At 37.0% G+C, this 21,203-nt stretch overlaps 1 protein-coding gene across 2 annotated transcripts in view; it reads left to right on the forward strand.

The window, feature by feature from the left end:
- Rttn (rotatin) overlaps positions 1–21,203 on the forward strand; it is a 155,401-nt gene that overhangs the window by 30,289 nt on the left and 103,909 nt on the right. For both annotated transcript variants that reach the window (XR_015046039.1, XM_021150514.2), the window contains exons 12-19: positions 5,548–5,760; positions 7,163–7,275; positions 9,258–9,384; positions 10,782–10,907; positions 11,364–11,480; positions 13,737–13,876; positions 16,654–16,825; positions 18,219–18,318. Coding sequence is in view for 1 of the 2 variants with exons in the window: in XM_021150514.2 (XP_021006173.1) it covers positions 5,548–5,760; positions 7,163–7,275; positions 9,258–9,384; positions 10,782–10,907; positions 11,364–11,480; positions 13,737–13,876; positions 16,654–16,825; positions 18,219–18,318 (1,108 nt within the window). In the remaining variant the exon portion in view is untranslated. The remainder of the gene's footprint in view (positions 1–5,547; positions 5,761–7,162; positions 7,276–9,257; positions 9,385–10,781; positions 10,908–11,363; positions 11,481–13,736; positions 13,877–16,653; positions 16,826–18,218; positions 18,319–21,203) is intronic.

Consider the following 21,203-nt stretch of genomic DNA (forward strand, 5'->3'; position numbering starts at 1 on the left):
AGATCCAAGTGTATTCTAGGAATATACTTGGAAGCAGAAGTAAAAGTGAGGAGGACTTCACACTCCAAGGCTCTGGTGTTTAATGATGTATGTAAGTTCTCATTATTGTTGGTGCTGACTGAATGATTCAGATCAGTACATTTTGTAGTGTGAAAACAGATCTCCTAGAGATCTTGATAATCCTATCTTCCATATTCTGATTAATCAGGGTAGGGCCCAAGGGGATGAATTTCTTGTACTTGACACCTTCTATTGCTGGAGACAAAGGGCCTTGTGCTTGCTAGCAAACACTCTACTATTGATTAAATTGCCAACCCAGAGGTCTCCTTTCTATTAAATTCTTAGATAATGCTGTGCCATGCAAGAATTAAATTTAGGATCTTAGAATAATGTTTTGAGTTGTTGATATAATAGCGTTTCAGATACAAATATGCATAGTGAAAATGTCAAATTCTTCTTTGAGGGAAAAGGGGAAAGGAAGGAAATGAATATTGATCAAGTACTATATACTCTGTTCTCTGCTTAATGCTGAATTCAAACCCAGTTATTTTTCTCACTAGAGTTAGGCATTGACCTTTAAAACTAATGAAGGGGCCTTTTCATCCCATTTTGTTTCTACTCAGAAACTAGGCCATAAACCATTTGCTCCAGCAGCAGACTCCAAAGTCCTGGAGCAAGACAAGAGGAACAGCCTAAAGATAGCCACATGAATGGGAGATAATCTTATCTTAGAATGGGCTAATCTCTGCAGGAACTGCTCACCTCTTGGTTGAAGTCCTGGGAAGAGAAAGGGGAGGGAGGCCTGTCTCTGCTCTTTGTTCTCAGCACTTGTACATCTTTCAGAGGGCATGATCACATGGTAAAAATTCTACCACAAGTTTGCACATAAATTCAGGTCATAAATTGGATAAAAGGTTTATGATAGAGGATGTCTACATGCGTATCTACTAAGAGTAATTATCTGGCTAAGCATTCATCATTTGTTACTAGCAGTACAGGTTCCTGGTGAGTTAAAGACCATAACTAAGTTATACTTGAAGTTTTGTATAGATAAACCTATTCAATATTTTATCTTCTGTCCTTGCACCTATAGTAAATCCTTAGTTCCGTTTTTATGACCTTTGGCTAGAGGTTTTTACAACCTTTTGGAATGTGCTCTAGGTTTTAGATGCATGTTTGCTATCTTAGAAGTAATTAACTAGTGACACTTGAAGACTGGCAGAATTCTCATTGCAGTTTTTGACATCAGAAAGGATTTAATAGGAGTCCCATTAGTGTCTTTGTCTAGGTCACCTTTTTGAAGTGGTGGTGATCCCTGCATGCTGGTTATTTCTGCAGATTAAACGCTCTTTGTTTTTGCATACTATTTGAGTCTGGGGCCTTCCTTCAGTGATTTCAAACCCTAACACTAAATTGTAGTTACCATGGAGTTAGACCCTCTAAGTTATATTATTTCAGTACAGTGTGTCCAAGTCACCAATTCTCCTTTATTTGTTTTTCTGTATTTTCCTTTGTCTTTCAAATGTAGAAGACTGACCTCATGAAACACCTCTCTTTATGTGATCTTTAAATATGATTTATTTGTTTATGATCCCAGGATGTATGTTTACAGGCAAGACATTCACATGTATCATGTTTCATGTCAAATATATGTTCTATATCTCTACTGTTCCGTTTCAGTACCTTTACTTGGATAGTGGTATCTCTAACTCCCTACCTCAGACCTAATTCTTTGCTTCATAAGTGTTTTCTCCACATAGTCTTTGTTATTTCAGTAAATAGTATCTTCATTTTCCACATGTTAATTTTTTAGGCAAACGGTTCTAGTCCTTAAGTATAGTTTCTCCAGTGTTAAGTACCTGAGTTGAACCCAATGTCCTGTTTGGTCTGTGTAATTGCAGTGAACTCTTCCTTGGTCTCTCTCTCTTTACCTTTGTTTTACTCTGTATTCTCTGCAGACTAGTCAGACTAATGCTTGCTTGTATTCTGCCAAGGGCTTCCATCTGTGAGCAAATCCTTAAGAAAGATCAAAGTCTTAATTGATCTGGTTCTTCTTTCCCTATTTCCATCCCTCAGCACTATTTATAATGACCTATTTGGAGTCTCTCTCTCTCTCTCTCTCTCTCTCTCTCTCTCTCTCTCTCTCTCTCTCTCTCTCTCTCTCTCTCTCTCTCTCTCTCTCCCCCCCTCCTTTTTTTTTGACTGCTTTCCTTCTGGATATCTATGTTTCCTGACTGGTCCAGGTTGCCAAGGACCAGTCTCACTTTGGAGAGGGCTTCTGAGAGAAGGGGTGTCTAGGAACAGCAAAAAGAATGACTTGAAGTCAAATTGTGGGTCCAAGCTGGCAGCCTAGGTTCTGCTGAGGTGGCTTTCCAGACTCTGCTTGCTCTCTCTCTCTCTCTCTCTCTCTCTCTCTCTCTCTCTGCCCCCCCCCCCCAATGTGTTCTGCTCTGCTCTAGACAGCTTTTTCTTGCTATTCTAAAAACTCTCTGGTAGAGACAGCTCTCTCTGCTAGTTAAAATTCTAAAAGCTATATAGACAAGATAGCTTATGGCTTTTCTGACCAAAGTCAGGAAAGCTGCTATAAAAAATTATTGGATCTTATGACCAAGTCAGAAATCCTGTTAAGAAATAGTTCTTGAAAAGCTGTGTTGCTCTCCAGACAGTTCTGTAGAGAATAAAAATCTAAAAAAGAACTGCTATCTTTTTTGCTAGCTCATTTCCTTCAGACCAAAAGCCCAGTTTTTTAATTTATATACCAATTCAGTTATTTTTTCCATGTTTCCCTGATTTTCTTTATTTTTATTTAATTTTATTTATTTTACTTTACATCCCACTATCAGGACCTCTCTCCCCTTCAATACCACCCTCACACAGTTTTTCCTCCAATTCCTTTCTTCACCTATCTATACACTATACCTTCCAACCCACCACATCAATTTACTGCAGTATAAGGTACAAATTGTCCCTGTTAGGGGAATGGGATCTGCAGGCAGCCAGGCAATAGATTCAGGAACAGCCCCTGTTACATATGTGCAGGGTGTCTAGGTCCATCCTGTGCTCGCTCTTTGGTTGGTGGTAGGTTTTTGACTGTTGCATTGATATTATTGACTTTCAGTTTATGTCCTATAATAATAATTATTTTTGTAAAACATTGGTTCTCCCATTAAGTTTTAGATGATTACATTTGTTCCATGATTCTTTTATTTAGAGCATTTCTGGAGACTGTTTTGCCATTGCAAACTTCCTATTCACTACATTCTCATTTATTTATTTATTTTTGATTTTTGATTAGATGTTTTCATTACGTCATTGCAAATTTTATCCCCTTTCCTCATTTCCCCTCCAAAAACTCCCCTATCCCATCCCTCCTCCCCCACTAACCCACCCACTCCTGCTTCCCTGTCCTGGCATTCCCCTACATTGGGGTATCGAGCCTTCATAAGACCAAGGGCCTCTTCTCCCATTGATGTCCCACAAGGCCATCCTCTGTTACATATGTGGTTGGAGACAGGGGTCCTTCCATGTGTACCCTTTGGTTGGTGTTTAGTCCCTGGGAGCTCTGGGGGTATTGGTTGGTTCATATTGTTGTTCCTCCTATGGGTCTACAAACCCCTTCAGCTCCTTGGGTCCTTTCTCTAGCTTCTCCATTGGGGACCCTGTGCTCAGTCGAATGGATGGCTGTGAGCATGGATTAATTAACATTAACAGGGAGGACATTACCTCAGAGGAATGTGAAAATATGAACATTATTATACAAACAATCCTTACTCCCACAGCAGCCATGGATACTCGTGGAGGCTCACATTGTGCCCTCTCAGGGGCAGGAGCTATATCACCATGTCATTCTATCCATACTTGGGCCAGGCTCTGCATCAGGTCATTTATTGTATAGGAGCATCATGTAAGAGGAAGCCTTCATTGAAGAACTGCCTCCATCAGAGTGGCCTATGGGCAAGTCTGAGGTGGCATTTTTTTGACAGATAATTGTGTGGGAGAGCCTAGTAAGTGGACCATGCTATCTTTGGGCAGGTGGTCCTGAGGTGTAAAGGAATGAAACTGAGCAAGGCGCAGAAATCGAGCTATTAAGTAAGATTTATTGTTGGTTTCTGCTTCAGTTTCTGCCTTCAGGTTCTTGCCTTGAGTTCCTGCCTGGGTTTTCTTTGGTGATAGATATAACTGGTAAGCCAAACAAACCCATTCCTTCCTAAATTAGATTTCGTCATGGTGTTTATCACAGCAATAGAATGTAAACTAGGAAACTCTGATGTCACCTTACAGAGATGCTTTATTGTTTTAAAGTAGTAGCACTTCTGTTATCCATGCCATATAATGTTTCTTTATCTTTCTTATCCTGATTTATTTTTTTATTAGTACTTCTAACCACATCTGACATCTTGTGAATGTAGTATTTACTTTCTTCCTTCTTCTGTGGAATGTCAGCTTCCAATGAAGCAGAGATTTTGTTTTGCTTTCTGCTATGTCCTCAGGATCTGGTATAGTGCCTGGCACACAGAGCTGCAGAGAGGAGGTTCAGTTAATATTTGTTGAGTGATTTGTAGGTGAGCAGATATATAGTTTTTCTCTCTTTCTTTTTCAGTAAGAACATTACTAACAAAACAGTGAGGGTCTCATGACTTTCTTATAGCTGCTCTCTTACATGTCTTAGTTTTTCAGTGGTTTTAACCTAAAATTTGATTTCTTTGTCTTTTTTGATCTTTACTGGCAACTCTTTTAAGGGCATTATTGCTTAACTGATTTATATCTTAATATTAGACTTTCAGGCAGTTGATGATTATTGTTAAAATAGGATGTCAATGAAATAAGTCATGATTACTTTCAGAAATAAAGACAATATTAAGCCTGTTGAATGATTTTTCTTTAACTTTGACTAAACTACATTTTATTTTTTAATTAATACGTAGAATCTTACCAGGGAACTATAATAATTAGGATTAGTTCTAGTTTTAGATTCATTGACTTTGATTATAAAATATATTTTAATGTAAAACAATAGAATAGGTCTGCCTTCTGTAAGTTTTCTGAAATGATTTGAAATGTTATGTTGAATTCTTTAAAGGAGAACACAAATCAATTTCTGCTCAAATAAATTAAGTTGGAGTTGAATTAGTGTTGTACTGTTTCATGTGTCGTTATTAATCCCTGCATTGCATGCTTATATATGTCAGAGAAAGTGTTTCTGTCCTCAGGAGTGTGTTGGCTTCATTCTTTACTTCATAGAAAAGGTGTAAACAAGAGACAGCAACTAGAGGGAGAGTAATTCTGGGTCTAAGAGGATGAAAGTAACCAATCTCCCAGACTGGGACAAGGAGGCCATATTTGGACTTGAGACATTTTGGGCAGAGAGAAATTGAATTGAAGAAAACATGATATGTTGATGTGATGGAACATACAACTTTCTTGTGAAAAAACCCCATAGATTTTTGATAGAGAATTAATAAGATAGGCTCCACTAACATTATAGTATACAGTTTTTTTAAAACAAATATTAGAAAATATTAACTTAAAATTTTTTTCTTCATCAAGGCGAGTGAGTTTTTGCCAGAGTCCATGTCAGCAGCATTATTTTTTGTCTCCTTGGACATGCCTATTTCTTTGGAATATCCAGAGATTCATGACACAGTTGTGGCTTATTTGGAACAGCTGGATTCTGAAAATTACAGCATTTATAAGCGAACTGCAGAGGCTGTTTATTCAATTGAATGCACCTGTAACTTCCTATCTGATGTGGGGAAAGAGGTAAAATATTTTAAAAATAATCCCTTAAATCTTTTTCCTGAAGTGTCTAGAAAATCTAACTTACAGAGTTCCAACTGATAGGTATACAACAAGTGAATTGGTTGTTGATATGTGATAAAAATATCATACATTTTGACTGGAGTAGTCTCTAGTCTGATTAAAATAAAGATATAATTTGTACAAAGGTAACACCGGCACATTAGGGTTCTGAATAGTGTATTCTCATAGAATTAGCCGTTTTAGAAACTTATAACTATTCTGTCTTACACATAAGAGCAAGTACTTGTATCAATGTCTCACATTTTGGGAACTGAGTGATGACTGATTTCATCAGAATTATGAGAGGTATGTTAATGCACGCTTAGAGACTCATAGATAAAATTTTGTTGTAATCTTTTATGACATTTACTACATGTCTTCATGAAGAACCTGATATTTTTGTAGCTGTTAATTACAGTCTTGAGTTATTTTTTGTAAGATAGTGGGTATCTTGAGGGATAGTATTGAAGCAGTAATTATTACCATTTATCTCATTTAAACTACTTACTATTGAAATATAACATATTATACTGAAAGGCTAGTGGATCCCAGAGATGGGTTCCAGAGATGGCAATGCCTTGAGTAGAGGTATATGTAGCATCTGAGTATCAAAATGGACCCTGAAGAGTAAGCACACAATTCTTATTTTCTTTTGAAGTATTGCTGAACTTCATGTTTATAATTTTTCTTTATTCACTATACATTTTTTCTTTTTCTTCTTGCTCTGTTAACACATTCCCCCATGCTGGGGATAGAAGCTCAGGCCTCTTATTTGTTAGGTAAGCACTTCACTGCTAAAGCTGAACTAAGCCTCCAGCCCTTTTGTTGACTTGAGTTTATTTTGTAGTCCTGGTGGGCCTTATACTTGACCCCCCCTTGACCCTCCTCAGTATCTGGGATGAAGGCCTGAGCTACTTGGCCTGGCCAATGCTTTTGTCACTTCTTGATGCCACTGGCTTCCAGTTTCTTCTTTTATAATTTTAAATTGCATCTTTAAGTATATTTAATATTTATTATTTTTTGTGCATTCTGGAGTCTTTTGACTGTGCATATATAGATGCCTTCTTGTTTCAAGAGCTTGTTAGGATGGTAGGTATCAAAATACACCAATCTTTTAGTCACAGAAGCCACAGGTGAGCAAAGGAAACCCAAATAAGGGACAGTCTCAGGTGACATTTCACTAGGATTTCCCCTATACTGCCTTCTGGATTGATATTTTTAGATTGATTTGTTAGAAAGTGGACTTAAACAAATGTGAATAGGGTCTCTCAATGGTTTAATTTCCTGAAAGTACTTAGTTAACTATGAGAATTTTATCCAATATGAATTTTATATTTCCTATCCTTTTTCTTTTTTATTGCAGGGAGAAAAGAATCTTCTAGAATTAGTGGAGCTGGCGGACCAAGCCTTGCGTAGCTTTTCTTATCATCAGCATTCTCCCCTAATAAAGGAATTCATCTGCATCTGTTCAAAGATGTAATAATTCCTTTTTAAGTGTTGACAGTATTAATATAGGGCAGTGTGTGTGTGTGCATGTGTGGGCATTGGATGTGGAGCATGCATGTACAAACTTTGGAAAGTAATAAGCATGAAAATGGGTGTGTAAACTTAGGAGTAATATAAATGAAGCTAGGGGCTGGAGAGATGGCTCAGTGATTAAGAGCACTGGTGCTCTTCCAGAGGACCCAGGTTCAATTTCTAGAACCCACAAGGCAGCACACAACTACCTGTAACTCCTATTCCAGGGGATCTGACACCCTCACACAGACCCATGCAGTCAAAGCACCAATGTACAAAAAATAAAAAATAAAAAATATATAAATGGAACATACCTTACACATTTTCTATTTTAATTTAAATCGCTTTATGGATCTCACTATTAAATTGTATTAGTTCATTAAATTGTATAGCTGCATTAAACTAGTTAGCTGCTTTATTCCAGAGACAATTTTTTTCTTTTTTTTCTTTTATTTTTTTGTTAGATATTTTCTTCATTTACATTCCAAATGCTATCCCAAAAGTCCCCTATACCCTCCCCCTGCCCTGCTCCCCTACCCACCCTCTCCCACTTCTTGGCCCTGGCTTTCCCCTGTACTGGGGCATATAAAGTTTGCTAGACCAAGGGGCCTCTCTTCCCAATGATGGCCGACTAGGCCATCTTCTGATTCATATGCAGCTAGAGACTAATTAGTTCATATTGTTGTTCCACCTATAGGATTGCAGATCCCTTCACCTCTTGAGTACTTTCTCTAGCTCCTCCAATGGGGGCCCTGTGTTCCATCCTATAGATGACTGTGAGCATCCACTTCTGTATATGCCAGGCACTGGCAAAGCCTCATACGAGACAGCTATATCAGGGTCCTTTCAGCAAAATCTTGCTGGTGTATGCAATCGTGTCTGCGTTTGGTGGCTGATTATGGGATGGACTCCCGGGTGGGGCAGTCTCTGGATGGTCCATCCTTTCGTCTTAGCTCCAAACTTTGTCCCAGAGGCAATTTAACAGTGTCATGCCCATAGTGAAAATGAGTAGTTCCTGGATTTGTGTGCATTTGTAACCATGTTTGTCAACTACTCAGTTATTAGTTATTAATAGTCAAAGGTGCTGGTTCACACTTACAGGCCTGGTGCTCAGGAAACAGAAGCAGGAGACTCACTTGCACTTAAAGTCATCACTCACTGCCTAGTAAGACCCAATCTCAAAAAAAAAAAAAAATTAAAGTTGATAGAAATAATTACCTAAGTTTAAGATTTCTTTTTATAAGTTTTATAAAATTATTAATTTTCTTAAGTGGATTTTTAGAAAGCATTATGCACTAGTTATTTTATATTAAGATATTGGGACAGATTCCTATAATAAACTCCATAATATGACAAACTCACTTTTGAGTTTTAGTTTTATTTACTTTTTTACTAATATGCATGTCTGTGTAATATGGGTGCACATACCACGGTGTGTGAAGCCAGGAAGACTGTTTTGAGGAGTAGATTCACTCTGTCTATAGGAGGACCTGGGAGTTGAACTCAGGTCATCAGATTTGTGTAACAAGTACCTCTATCCATGGAGCTATTTCACTGGATTATTTTTTAATAACAATTTGATTTATTATTTTTGTATGAGTTCTCACTAGGCAGCTTTGGGTAGCCTGGAACTTCCTATGTCGAGGGTAGAACTTAGTGCCTACCCCTGTTCCCTGAGTGCTGGACTTGGAGGCATGTGTCACCATGCCTGGCTGCAGGTGTGAGTTTTTAAGTATGTTTTCTTTTTGTATAATTTTTTTCTCTATTCCTTTAGAAAGAATTTTTTTTTTTTGCCTGAATTCATGCCAGTCTAGTTTATTCAAGATAGATGTCACTCAAAGGAACTAGAGTAGGAGGAGATCTTTTCCAACATGCTTTGTAGTCCTTTGCTTAGTAAATTGCTGACCTCGTATGTCTTGGCTGTTTTTCCTTTCTTCCAGCTGGAAATCTGCACAGGCTAGTCCATTACTCCAAGGAGAGAGTCAGAAGGTGTTTCTCCATATGCTGTCTCACCCATTGCCACAGGTGAAGGTGGAGACTTACCAGTGCTGCCTGGAGATTGTGAAGGTGGAATTTTTCTTCTGCTGTTTTTGTATTAGCTCTAAGAACTGTATTCCATAAGTAGATGGTAGTCATTAGTCAGCTCTGGGAAGGTTGCATTATAAATCTAACAACTCCAGTAAGTCTGATTGGGTGTGTCAAGTGTTTGTGTTCTGCCATTCTTAATTATGATCTGTTTTCACATTAATAAAAATACCGCAGTGACACAGACACCTCAGCTACTCTTGCTGTAGGTGACTCTTTCCATCCATGTAGAATATATGTTTACTGGAGACTCATGCCTTTATAAATAAAACGTATTATTGCTTGGTTTGTCTGCATATAGTTTCATATTATACATTTTTTTTTTTTTTTTGCCCAGTGTTTGGTTTTTCTGAAGGATGTGAGATCTATTTAGTTAATTCATCTTTACTGTTTTAAGTTGGGATTTACTTCCTTTTGCTTAATGATGAATTTAGGTTGAATCTCTTTTTTTACCAAACCAAGGTTGTTAATTCCCAGTGTTAGGATTTTTAATCCATGGTGCTCAGATGGCACTATGGCCATCTGAGATGATTTTTAAAGCTGTAATTTGGGTAGTACCATTTAGGAGATGGCCATAGAAGGCTTGTAGAAGGAATTATTACGTTTATGGATGAATAAATGGAAGCTCAGAATTGTGTGTGTCTTAAGGAAGTGACAGCTATTTTTCTTCATTAAGATTGAAGCCCTAGCTCCCAAGAGTTTGGAGTACTTATTTTAGCATTAAGTTAATAGTTAAAAAAATTATATGCATATAAGTATGTGAGATCACATGTATGTATTTTGACCTGTGAATTGTTACTAGTTGTAAGAAGAGAGTAATTTGCAATATAAAAGTTTAGGTTTGCGACTCAGTATTCCGTGTGCTTCCACTTACTGGGTTTACATACTCTCAATATTTCTGACCACTATTTTTCTCTCTCACATTGAACAGGTTCTAGGAAAACATTTTCCTTTATAATTGAGAAAGGGTTTATGTTTCTTTCTTTTGTATGCTTCATATATTCTCAATACACACCACTCTCTCCCTCCTTCCCTCTCTCCTTTCCTTCTTCCTTCCTTTTTTTTTTTTTTATTTGAATTTTGTTTTTCTTTCTCAAGCTGCAGTAAATCAAGTCACACATTAGGGTAGAGTTTTAGAGTTTTGTCATGTCTTTTATATCTGTTGACTTTGAAAGTTATGATTGTTTTTTATTTCTGAAGACTACTCATTGAACATTATATAGCCCATATAAACTTGAACAGTTGGGTAGAAAAATCTTACTAGATAAATAACCTTTTAATGATGTGAAAACTAACAGTGGAAACAAATTACAAACAGAAGAAAGAGTACTCTTAGAAATACTATTTACTAATTTCAAAATATTTGTATTATTTTACAGGAATGTTTAGGTGTCCATAATGTCACTAAACCTGTGTCTTCACTTTGTAGTGGAATTCATTTTCTGCTTCATCCAAAAGTTCTGTATGAAATCTCTGCATTTGGTATTCAAGAATCCAAAAATGAGGTATAATATGTTTAAAAATATGGACAAAAGATTACTCTACCAAGTCAAAGAAATGCTCTAATAAAACTGAACAGCTTGGTGAGAACAAGGGACATGTACATTTGGTATATTTGTTCAGTTCTGTTATTATTTATATAAAAAGATGTTAAAGAAGATGAGTGAACCAAAATACAGAATGTGCTTGATCTCATCAAATCAGATCAACAGTTTACTTATGATTACCTTTTATATGTAGGGACCTACAGAATAGTTGTTATTTCAGATTTATTGATGGGGTACAGTAATAGAAATTAGTAAGGGAGCAAATTCATTAGTACCAGAACATTGATGATATATGGAGAGAGGAACGCTTTAAGAAAGAGAGGTTGATTTTTCACCTTTTCAGATTTTATAAACAGGTCTGTGAGGGGACCTGGTGGGACATCTCATAGCTTGGCTGTGTCTCTTGTTGAGCAGGTGAATGCTGCTGCCAAGGCCATTCTGCTGTATCTGCTTCAGGGACGATTGATGATGACAGCTCTGACCTGGAACAAGTTTATCGAATCTCTTGCTCCTGTCATTCCAGTGCTACAGGTACTCTGTGCAATTCATTTTTTATGATACCATTTATCTTTGGCTGGTTGTCTGTGATTTAAAAGAATGCAAACAGCAGAACTGTCATATTGTGAGAAAAATGAAGTAGCGCTGTGAAGGCACTGAGGATAAGTGAGCAGGAAGTGTGTGGCTATCTTGTTCCTGGCAGAAGGTTAAACAAGGATAGCGAATTTGCCTGTGTATGCTTTACATACCTGGGTGGGAGGTCAGAAAGTATTGACTGTGCAAAATATAGTTCAACCTTTTATAAAGACTTTGAGGCAAAGCCAGTAGTCCTTGTTAAACAAACACTGCATAATTAGCTTGCCTCATGAATTCTATTTGTGCATGTATTTAATTAGAGTAATACTTTGAATAATGAGCTTGTAAGTACAAGACTTTCTTAAGCAGTCCTTTTTGGCATTGAATGAGGAAAGTTTAGGTTTCCATTTCCCTTGGATGGAAAGGTAGAGAGCTAGGACCCACAACCTTATTTATTTATTTTAATTAATTTTATTTATGTGTATATGTGTTTGTATGAGTGTATGCCATGTATGTGTGGGTATGCATGGAGACTGGAAAGAGGTGCCAGATCACTTGGAATTAAAGTGATAGTTCGTTATGAGCTGCCTGATGTGAGTGCTAGGAACTGAACTTCAGTAAGAAGTATTGATTACAGCTGAATCATATCTCTAGTCCCAGGTTTGTTTGGTTCTAAGTACATAATTATCTTTATCTTTAGAAACTGAACAACTGTCAAATTACTATAAAATATATTGTTTCCACGGTCAAAAGTTCACATTCAAAAATGTAATTGTTTTGAATGTGTTAAATATGATCCTATTTAAGTGTGCTGTTATGTGATAAGATACTCGAGTCTGAAAAATCTCATTGGGTTTCTTAAGGGTTCAAGTGGTTTGCCCAAGAAAGGAATAATCTGCAGCCGAGCCACTTGAAAGAAACGATCAGAATGTAGGGAAAGCTCTTGCCAAGTGCCATGAAGAAAAAAATGAGTTTTATCTATCTTTACCTTCCACATTTTCCTTTCCAGTTTTATTTTGTTGCTATAACAAGCGTCATGACCAAAAGCAACTTAAGGGAGGGAAGGGTTTTTGGCTAACACTTCCAGGTTCCAGCCCAACATCAAGAATAAGCCAGGGCAGGAACTCAAGCAGAAACCATGTAGGACTGCTGATGTGTGGCTCACTGTTGCACCCACCTGGGCCGGCAAGGAAGACACAACACGGTCGGATTCTTCTCAACAGCCTTTATTGCAGGAACGCCTCAATGCTGCTATGGGGACTCCGGGCACTTAGGGAGGTCTGCTTATAAGCACCCCAGCACAGGGAAAGGCTTCGTGTCCTCCTGGGATAGGTTGAACCGCTGTCACCTAATTAGCATGTACCCTCTTGGGAGGGGTTGGCGCCAGACTGGGGCTTATGCCTGCACAGTGGTGTTGTTTATGACAAAGGCACACTGGAAACAGGCACCATCTTAGAGTTGGCTTCCTACAGCTCACTCTGGGTAGCTCATGCTCATGCTCAGCTGTCTAGGACTAGTGCTACCCACAGTGGACTGGGCCCTCCTGCATCAGTTAACAATCGAGACAATCCCCACATACATACCTACAGGCAGATGTGGTCTATGTGGTCCTTTGATTCAGGCTTTCTTCTCTGATGACTCTAGGTTGTGTCAAGTTCTCAGTTAAAGCTTTTATGACATCTAAGAATGAGCTTCAGAAACATTCCCTATCCTCATTTTTATATGATCTACACTGCATTGTGTTACTTGATATAAAAATTATGTAGAAGAAATAGCTGTAATTCACTGGAGACAGACTACAGCTTCCTATGGATGATGGTTATGTGTTTCCAAAGGACACAGGTTTTAGCCCTTGAAGCTCACTGGTGTAGTTTTCCATATGGAGTTCCTATAGCTCTCCTTTGTTCTGTTTGAAGAGGGCTAAAGAACTGTCAAGTGTCTCAAGTATGGAGGTGCTACTGCTCAGATCTTGGAAAACAGACATATCAGCATATTTTCCTTAAAATATTTTAAATTTTATTTTACTTTTAATTCAGTTTTATTTCAGCTCCTAATCTCATATATGCTATTTTCAAAAGAAGCTCTGTTATTCAATTGACTTGAAAGGAATTAATGAATTGGCATGACATGTTGTATAGTTACTATTATTTTTCAGGTTGAAAACTTAATATGAGTAAAGCTAAATGATAATTTCTCTTACAAAACAATTCTTAGGGCTATGCTGATACAGAAGATCCCTTAGGCAACTGCATTCTCCTTCTAAGCAAAGTGAGCTCTGAGGCAGGAGAAGGCGCTCTCCCCTGCACTACCTGGCTGAAGTCTGTGCTACGACTTTTGCTAGTAAAAAAACCTTCGTGAGTACAATGTAATCTTTTGAATTAAAAAAAAAATTAAAGGAAGCATCCTAGGAGAATGTAGTAAATACATGAATCTGAAACAGAACTAGAGACCGGAAGGAAGGTGGCTCTGTGTCATTATTACCCTGGAGAACCAATCCATGTGTAAAAGTGAGCGTGCAAAGTTCTAAGCTGCTTTCCTGGGGTGCTTTAATCTTATTTAGTTTGTGATGTTACTTGTGAAAGCTAAAAGGAGCCCTTTTCTTGACCATCATTGGTGTGAATATCCTCTTTTTCTTCCCCTCTTATTCAGTGGAACACTGTTCCTTTATGTAGTTAACAGTGGATACATTTCGCCTCACTGAGAAGAGGAAGTTTAAAGTCAAGTAGTGATGAAGAGTGTTCAAGAACATAGGAAGAACAGTCTTTTTGATTTAACTAATTTATTTTAAAAATTTTATATATTTTATTCTATATGTATGGGTGTTTTGTCTGTACATATTTCTGTGTACCTCACCTGTGCCTGGTGTTAGATCACTTGGTACTGGAGTTAGGATGGTAGTGAGTCACTGTGTGGATTCTAGCAAGTGAACACCAGTCCTCTGTAAGAACGGCAAGTGCTCTTACCTGTTGAGCCATTTCTCTAGCCTGAGAAAATCTATAAAAAACTATTTTATTCATTTTTAATGAGGGGTATATACATTTATGTATCTATTTGTTGGTGCCCATGGAGTCCAGAGAGATACTGGATCCCTTTAGAGCTGGAGTTAAAGGCAGTTGTGAGCTGCCTGGCTTGAGTGCTGGAATCAAACTGTGTCCTATGGAACTCTTAACCTGTGCCCTGTGTGCTTTTAAACCTCTGACCCCTTGTCTAGTCACAGACATTTTCTTGAGAATAGATAATTTTGTTTTCCCCAGATGGTAAAGAAGTATGTGGAATAAAGCACTAAATGAATGAATGGAATTCTCCTCGGGGACTGGCTTCTTCGAGTATGCCAGTCCCTGGGAAGCACTAGCATTTATTGTTTTAGTACTGTACTCTTTCTCTTAACCAGCACCTGCATCTGATGAGGCAACATACAAGTATATTTGTTATTCTCTTAGGTAGATTGTGTTAGTTATTTTTGTGTATGCTCTGATAGAATACCTAACAAAAGCAACTATTTTTGCCTCACAGCTTAAGGTTACAGTCTCAGTCTTTCATAGAAGGGGAGGTATGTATGACATCAGGAGCTTGGAGCAGCTGACCACATAAGTAGTCAGCAAGGAGAGACAGAAGAATGCTGGTGCTTAGCTTAATTTCTTTTTATTACATCCATATCCACAGCATATGGGATGATACCATTCACAGTTAGGCTGGGGGCCTTCCCACCTTAGTAAAACCTTTTTTGGACATACCTTTATAAACATGTTAGAGATGTTTCTGTGGTGATTCTAAATTTAGGCAAGTTGACAGTGAAGATTAAGAAACATCACAGGGCCCAAGATCTCTAGTAAGCAAAGACTCAACAGATCCATGAACAAGGTCTGAACTCTCTTGAGTAAGAACTCACCATAGTTTAACTTAGTTATTTTCTTCATTGGGTTAATTTTATATTATCCCATCTATAAACTCAGTGAAGCTGGGAACCCTGTATACTGATTAATTTTATATCATTACAGAGTATATAAGTATAATTGAAAAAGTAGATAAATATTAGGATAATTGGATTCTGGCAGCCAATACTAAACCTAAAAACATAGCAAGTTTATATATTAGAAAGGAACATATGTAAAATCATGGTTTATTTTTCTCATCTCTGGCTTTTTTGTGGAGCTTTGAAACTCTCCCAAAATCCCAGCCTCTGCATAGATATCTTAGCTTGAGAAGAAAGGAACATGCAACAGCATTAGGTAAATGTATAAACCTTTCTTTCCTTCCTTTCTTTCTCTTCTTTCTTAGTTACTTTTCTCTAAGTGTGGCAATACACCATGACTGAGGCAACTTATAAAATAAAGCATTTAATTTGGCATTCATGATTCCAGAGGTTAGAGACCATGATGATTTTGGTGTTAAGTCTGGCAGTAGACAGGCAGTTGTCCTAAAGAGGCAGATGAGAGTTTACATGTGATCTACAATATGATGCTAGGTGAGGTGAGGGGAATATGTCACTCCCAGTGACACAACTCCTCTAACAAGACCACGCCTCCTAATCTTTCCCAAATAGTTCCACATGTTATAGACCAAGTATTCATTAATCTTTGGGGGCCATTATCATTTAAACCACCACATTCTACTCGATGGCCCCTATATGCTTTGTATCCATATAAAATGCATTTAGTTTAACTTCAGGAATCCCCGAACACTGTCACCAAATGTAGGCCATGCACTCAAATATATGAGCCTATGGGAACCATTCTTCAAACCACCATGTCTTGCAGGTTTATTTTTAGACTGGCTTTATCACTATGATACAGGGACAACTCAAACTCCTGTGTTTAATAGATCCTTTGTTACATCCGTGGGCCACAAGTAGGGGCCACAGATCTGACATGGAGATTAACCTGTGAAGTTGACTGTGTTTTTTTAGTTTCTGTGAGTCTACCCAATTGTTCTTATTAATTATTCTGAGTTTCTGATGTTATTTCATAAAACAGTATTGACTCTATGAAAATAGGTCTATATGAAAGTTTTTAGTAGAAACAGGAAAATATTAGTAATGGATATAAATATATGATAATTATGTATAATTTTAAGCCTGTTTATAGATATTTACATAATATAAAATATTGACTTAAATATCTTCTGTTTTTAGGGTTCGTTCACTAGCATTAAAACTTTTAACATTTCATCTTACCAGTGAAGAAGGGGCTGATAAAAAGCGCCCATTCATAGATGCTGGCGTTCTCTCCAGAGTTACTAATCTGTTTATTGTGAAAAAACCTATTGACCTTAAGTTGGATGACAGAAGAGAACTAGTTATTAAGGTAATTTTAACTTTTGAGTTTATTACTGTGTGGTAATTTGTCATATTTATGTAGCATGTATTTTATGTGGTGTTTTTCAGGTTGTGTGTGCATAGGAAGGGAGATGACTAATTTGGTGCTAGTTTCATGCAGTCTGTATTGATCTGGCTTCTGAATGTGTTTGTTTACTGGGCAGGTATCACTTGAGTGCCTGCTGTCTTCCAGGGATTATACCTTCTTTAACTGAGTGTATGTGCTGGAAATATAAGTTATTCCTGGATTATCTGAAATGCACTACACTTGAATACAGTGACAAGTTTTGTGATGAATTTTAATTTATTTTTCTAATAAAAAACTGTGAATATGTATGTATATGTACTTATGACTACAATGCCCAGTTGAAGGCAGAAGAGGGCATTGGAGTCCTTGGAGCTGGATTTACAGATGGCTGTAAGCCACTTGATATGGATGCTGGAGTTTGAACTCAGGTCCTTTGGAAGAATAGTATGTGCTCTTAGTCTCTGAATTATTTCTCCAGCCCTGTTGTTTAGTTTTTCAATTAATTTCTTAAAATATATAAGATTTTTCTGTGTGTGTTTGTGTTAGAGAGGAAAGAACTTATTTCATCTTACAGATTAGTACATCATCAGTAACTTAAAGCAGAAATCATGGATAAACATTGGTTATTAGTTGGCCCCCAGGGTCAAGTTCAGATATTTTTTTCTTATACAGTTCAGGCCCACCTTAGACATATACCACTCACAGTGGCCTGGGCCCTCAAGCATCAATTAGCAATTAAGAAAATGCTCCATAGACTTTCCTATAGCCAAATCTGATGGATGCAATTCCTCAAATGAATTTTCCTATTCTTTGGTGTGTCAAGTTGACAGCTGAGATTAACCACCACTGAATAGAATTTAGCAGAGGGTCCAAGAAACAATAATGTTGCTTTTGTTCTGTTTATATTGCTGTCCTTGCTATCTCACACTCTGGCTTTGAAGTAAGCCAATATGGCTGGTAAAACTATTGGATTTGTGTCCAGTGGCAGAGATGATTAAAGAAGAGGACCATGGGGTTTGCAGGAGCAAGAGAAAATTTTTTGAGTCATGGGTGTGAGTTGCTTTTCTTAGGTTAGTCTGGTATAGCATAGAGATGCTAGGAAACCTAGAAGTTTTCTATGTTATTTCTATGATTAATGAATGGCCTATGATTTTTAGCAATAATGTTCATTAAAAAGAGAAGCTTATTTGGACATCATAGTTGTTTCTTTTTAAGTTTCTCTATTAAGTAACACATCACTGTTACAAATTTACATATAAATGCTTATTTAAGTAACTTGACTGCAGGCTTTTGTTTTTATGGCATGAACTATAAAATTTTATTGGATTTGGAAAGTGTATTTTTTTTTTTTCAGTTGGAGACTGTTAAAAAGGTGTGTGAAATCTTCACCTCAGACGATGTTGATCTTGTTTTAAGAAAGTCAGCTGCAGAGCAACTAGCTGTGATAATGCAAGGTAATGAGGATTTTGTTTTGTTTTGTTTTGTTCTGTTCTGTTCTGTTTTGTCTTGTCTTTTTTTTTTTTTTTTTTTTTTTGTCTTGTTTTGTTTTATTTTTTTTGACAGTGATTGTTGCTCACCTTGGATTTGAGATTGCTGTTTAGTAGTCTTGGTTATCAGATGGCTGTTCATAGGCCAGCTCTAGCCTCTGACTTACTTTAACCTTGAAGATAAGAGTGCCTTTTTATGTTTGGAATTGTTAAAACCAAGATTCAAGAATGTGTGATCGACCTTACATGTGATACTTACTACTCAGTTTTTCACAAAAAGTTTGCTTACTTGTCAATGTGTTTCCATATGAAGTTGAGAATTGTTCTTTCCATGTCTGTAAAGAATTGTGTTGGAATTTTGATGGGGATTGCATTGAATCTGTATATTGCTTTTGGTAAAATGGCCATTTTCACAATGTTAATCCTACCAGTCCATGAGCATTGGAAATCTTTCTGTCTTCTGAGGTCTTCTTTGATCTATGGAATGCCATTTGGGGGCATAATCAAATTATCAAATATACTATAAAATATTAATAAAATTATGAGTGTAAAGTTTCATATATATTTAAAATTTATTGGTATATGGTAATTTTTATTTGTACCTGTTGCTCAGAGAAGTGAATCAAACAGTACTTTTGGGTAAGACTGAAAAGAAATCATTGTGGGCTAGAGAGATGACTCAGTGTTTAAGAACACTTACTGTTCTTGCAGAGCACCTGGGTTAGGTTCCCAGCCCAAACATCCATAAATCCAGACCCTGTGGATCTAATGCCTTTTGTGTTCTCAGGGCACTGACTGTTGGTATACAACATATAGTTGGCATATATATACATATGCCAACTATATGTTGTGTGTGTGTATATATATATATGCATATATATATATATGCCAACTATATGTTGTGTGTGTGTATACACACACACACACACACACACACATACACACACACACACTTTCAGACAAAACACCCATACACATAAAATAAAAAAATGTGCATGGTAATCATGTATATGTATGGCCCATTGTTTAAAAAGAGTATGTGTGTGGTTTAAAAATAAACTAGAGAAAAACACTGTTTGCTTTGTTTGTACTATTACTACTGTATAGGCTTCCAGTATTTGTTAGTATTTAAATTTTCCTCATCATTGATATGCACTTTAATGTTTCCAAAAAAAAAAAGAAAAGCTAATTTTCATTTATATACTGAAAATACATTTGGTAAGTATTCCACAGTTACCCTGAGATTATTGGACCCTGGGGTAAGAGGATAGTTTGAAAATGCATAACAGCGTATTTCTGGTTTTTTTTTTTTATTTCAGTTTTTATTTTCTTGATTGAGACATAATCCAGCTAAAATATTGTCTAAATACCCAAGTAGACACTATAAATAAAGGCATGTAGGTGGCCACAGGTATAAGAAAACATATTTTTCACCACTAATTATTATAGGAGTATAAATCAAAAACACATACTAGTTAGAATGTCTGCTATCACAAAGAGAAAAACAAACAAACAAACAAAAACAAAACAAAACAAAATACCTACTGTCAAGGTTGGGGGCAAAACAGGAGCTCAGTCTCCACCTTTTATGCTACTGATAGGGTAGTGTAGCCCTTATGGAAAACAGTATGCAAGCTCCTTAAAGACTTCAAAACTGGACTGCTATAGTATCTAGCTAGCTCATCATTGGGTATATAGCCAAAAAATAAGAAATGATCATCTTGGAGAAACATTGCATGTGGTGACTAGTTTTATATCAGTTTGACACAAACTAAAGTCATCTGTGAGGAAGGAACCTCAATTGAGAAAATACCTTCATATAATCTGGCTGTAGGAGATTTTCTTAATTAATTGATGTGTGAGGGCCCAGCCCACTGTAAAGAGTGCCATCTCTTGCCTGATAGTCCTGGATTTTATGAGAAAGCAGACTGAGCAAGCTATAAGGAGCAGTTGAGAAAGCAGTAACCCTCCATAGTCAGCTCTTGCCTCCAGGTTCCTATCTTGTTTGAATTCCTGTCCTGGCTTCCTTCATTGTTGAACTACAATGTAGAAGTATAAGCCAAATAAAGCTTTTCCTCCCCAACTTACTTTTGTTCATGATGTTTTATCACAACAATAGTAACACTAGACATTGCTCTGTGTTTCATGTAACCCTGTTCAGTGCCCTGTCTGTGGTTTTAATGACAGTAATATAGATTGTAGAAAATAGGCTCTAAAAATGTGGAAGCTTGGCATGACACCCATGATCACAAGTCTCAGAAGGCTGAGGCAGAATGATTCTGTGAATAGCCTGGGTATAAAGAGACCATACCTCAAAAATCTGGAAAGAAGGAACTGGGTATGGTGGTACACACCTGTTATCCCAGTTCTTAGGTCTTGGAGACCTGAGGATCCAGAGTTCAAGGTCATCCTTAGCCACAGGATAAGTTCAGTCCAGCCTGGCCTGCCTGTAGCCCTGCTTCTAGGGCTATTGCATGAATGAATAGATAATTTTGGTTAAAAATTGAAGAACTTTTTTTAGGGTATTACTTCAATATTACTAACATTTCAAAAGTAGAGTTTGAAAATACCCTGTATTGTGGTTACTGGAAATTCACTTTTTAAAGACTAGCAATAAAGCTAGTTATAATGATAGTATTAAGATGCCTGTGATTTTTATTAGTGATAATAGAGGAGAAAATTTGCATGTAAATTATTTGCCAATATTTGTCACAAATCTAGTGTTTCTGGCTCTAGTAACATCTGTGTGTACATCTGTGTTGTGTGTGTACAAAATTCTTAAAATTTTTTCTACACATTCTAATATTTGAATATATGCTTACATTTTTCAGAAATATATAGTACATTAAAGA

The sequence above is a fragment of the Mus caroli genome, unplaced genomic scaffold (genome assembly GCF_978045245.1).
Source record: "Mus caroli unplaced genomic scaffold, Mus_caroli_1 scaffold_19, whole genome shotgun sequence".
NCBI lineage: Eukaryota > Metazoa > Chordata > Mammalia > Rodentia > Muridae > Mus > Mus caroli.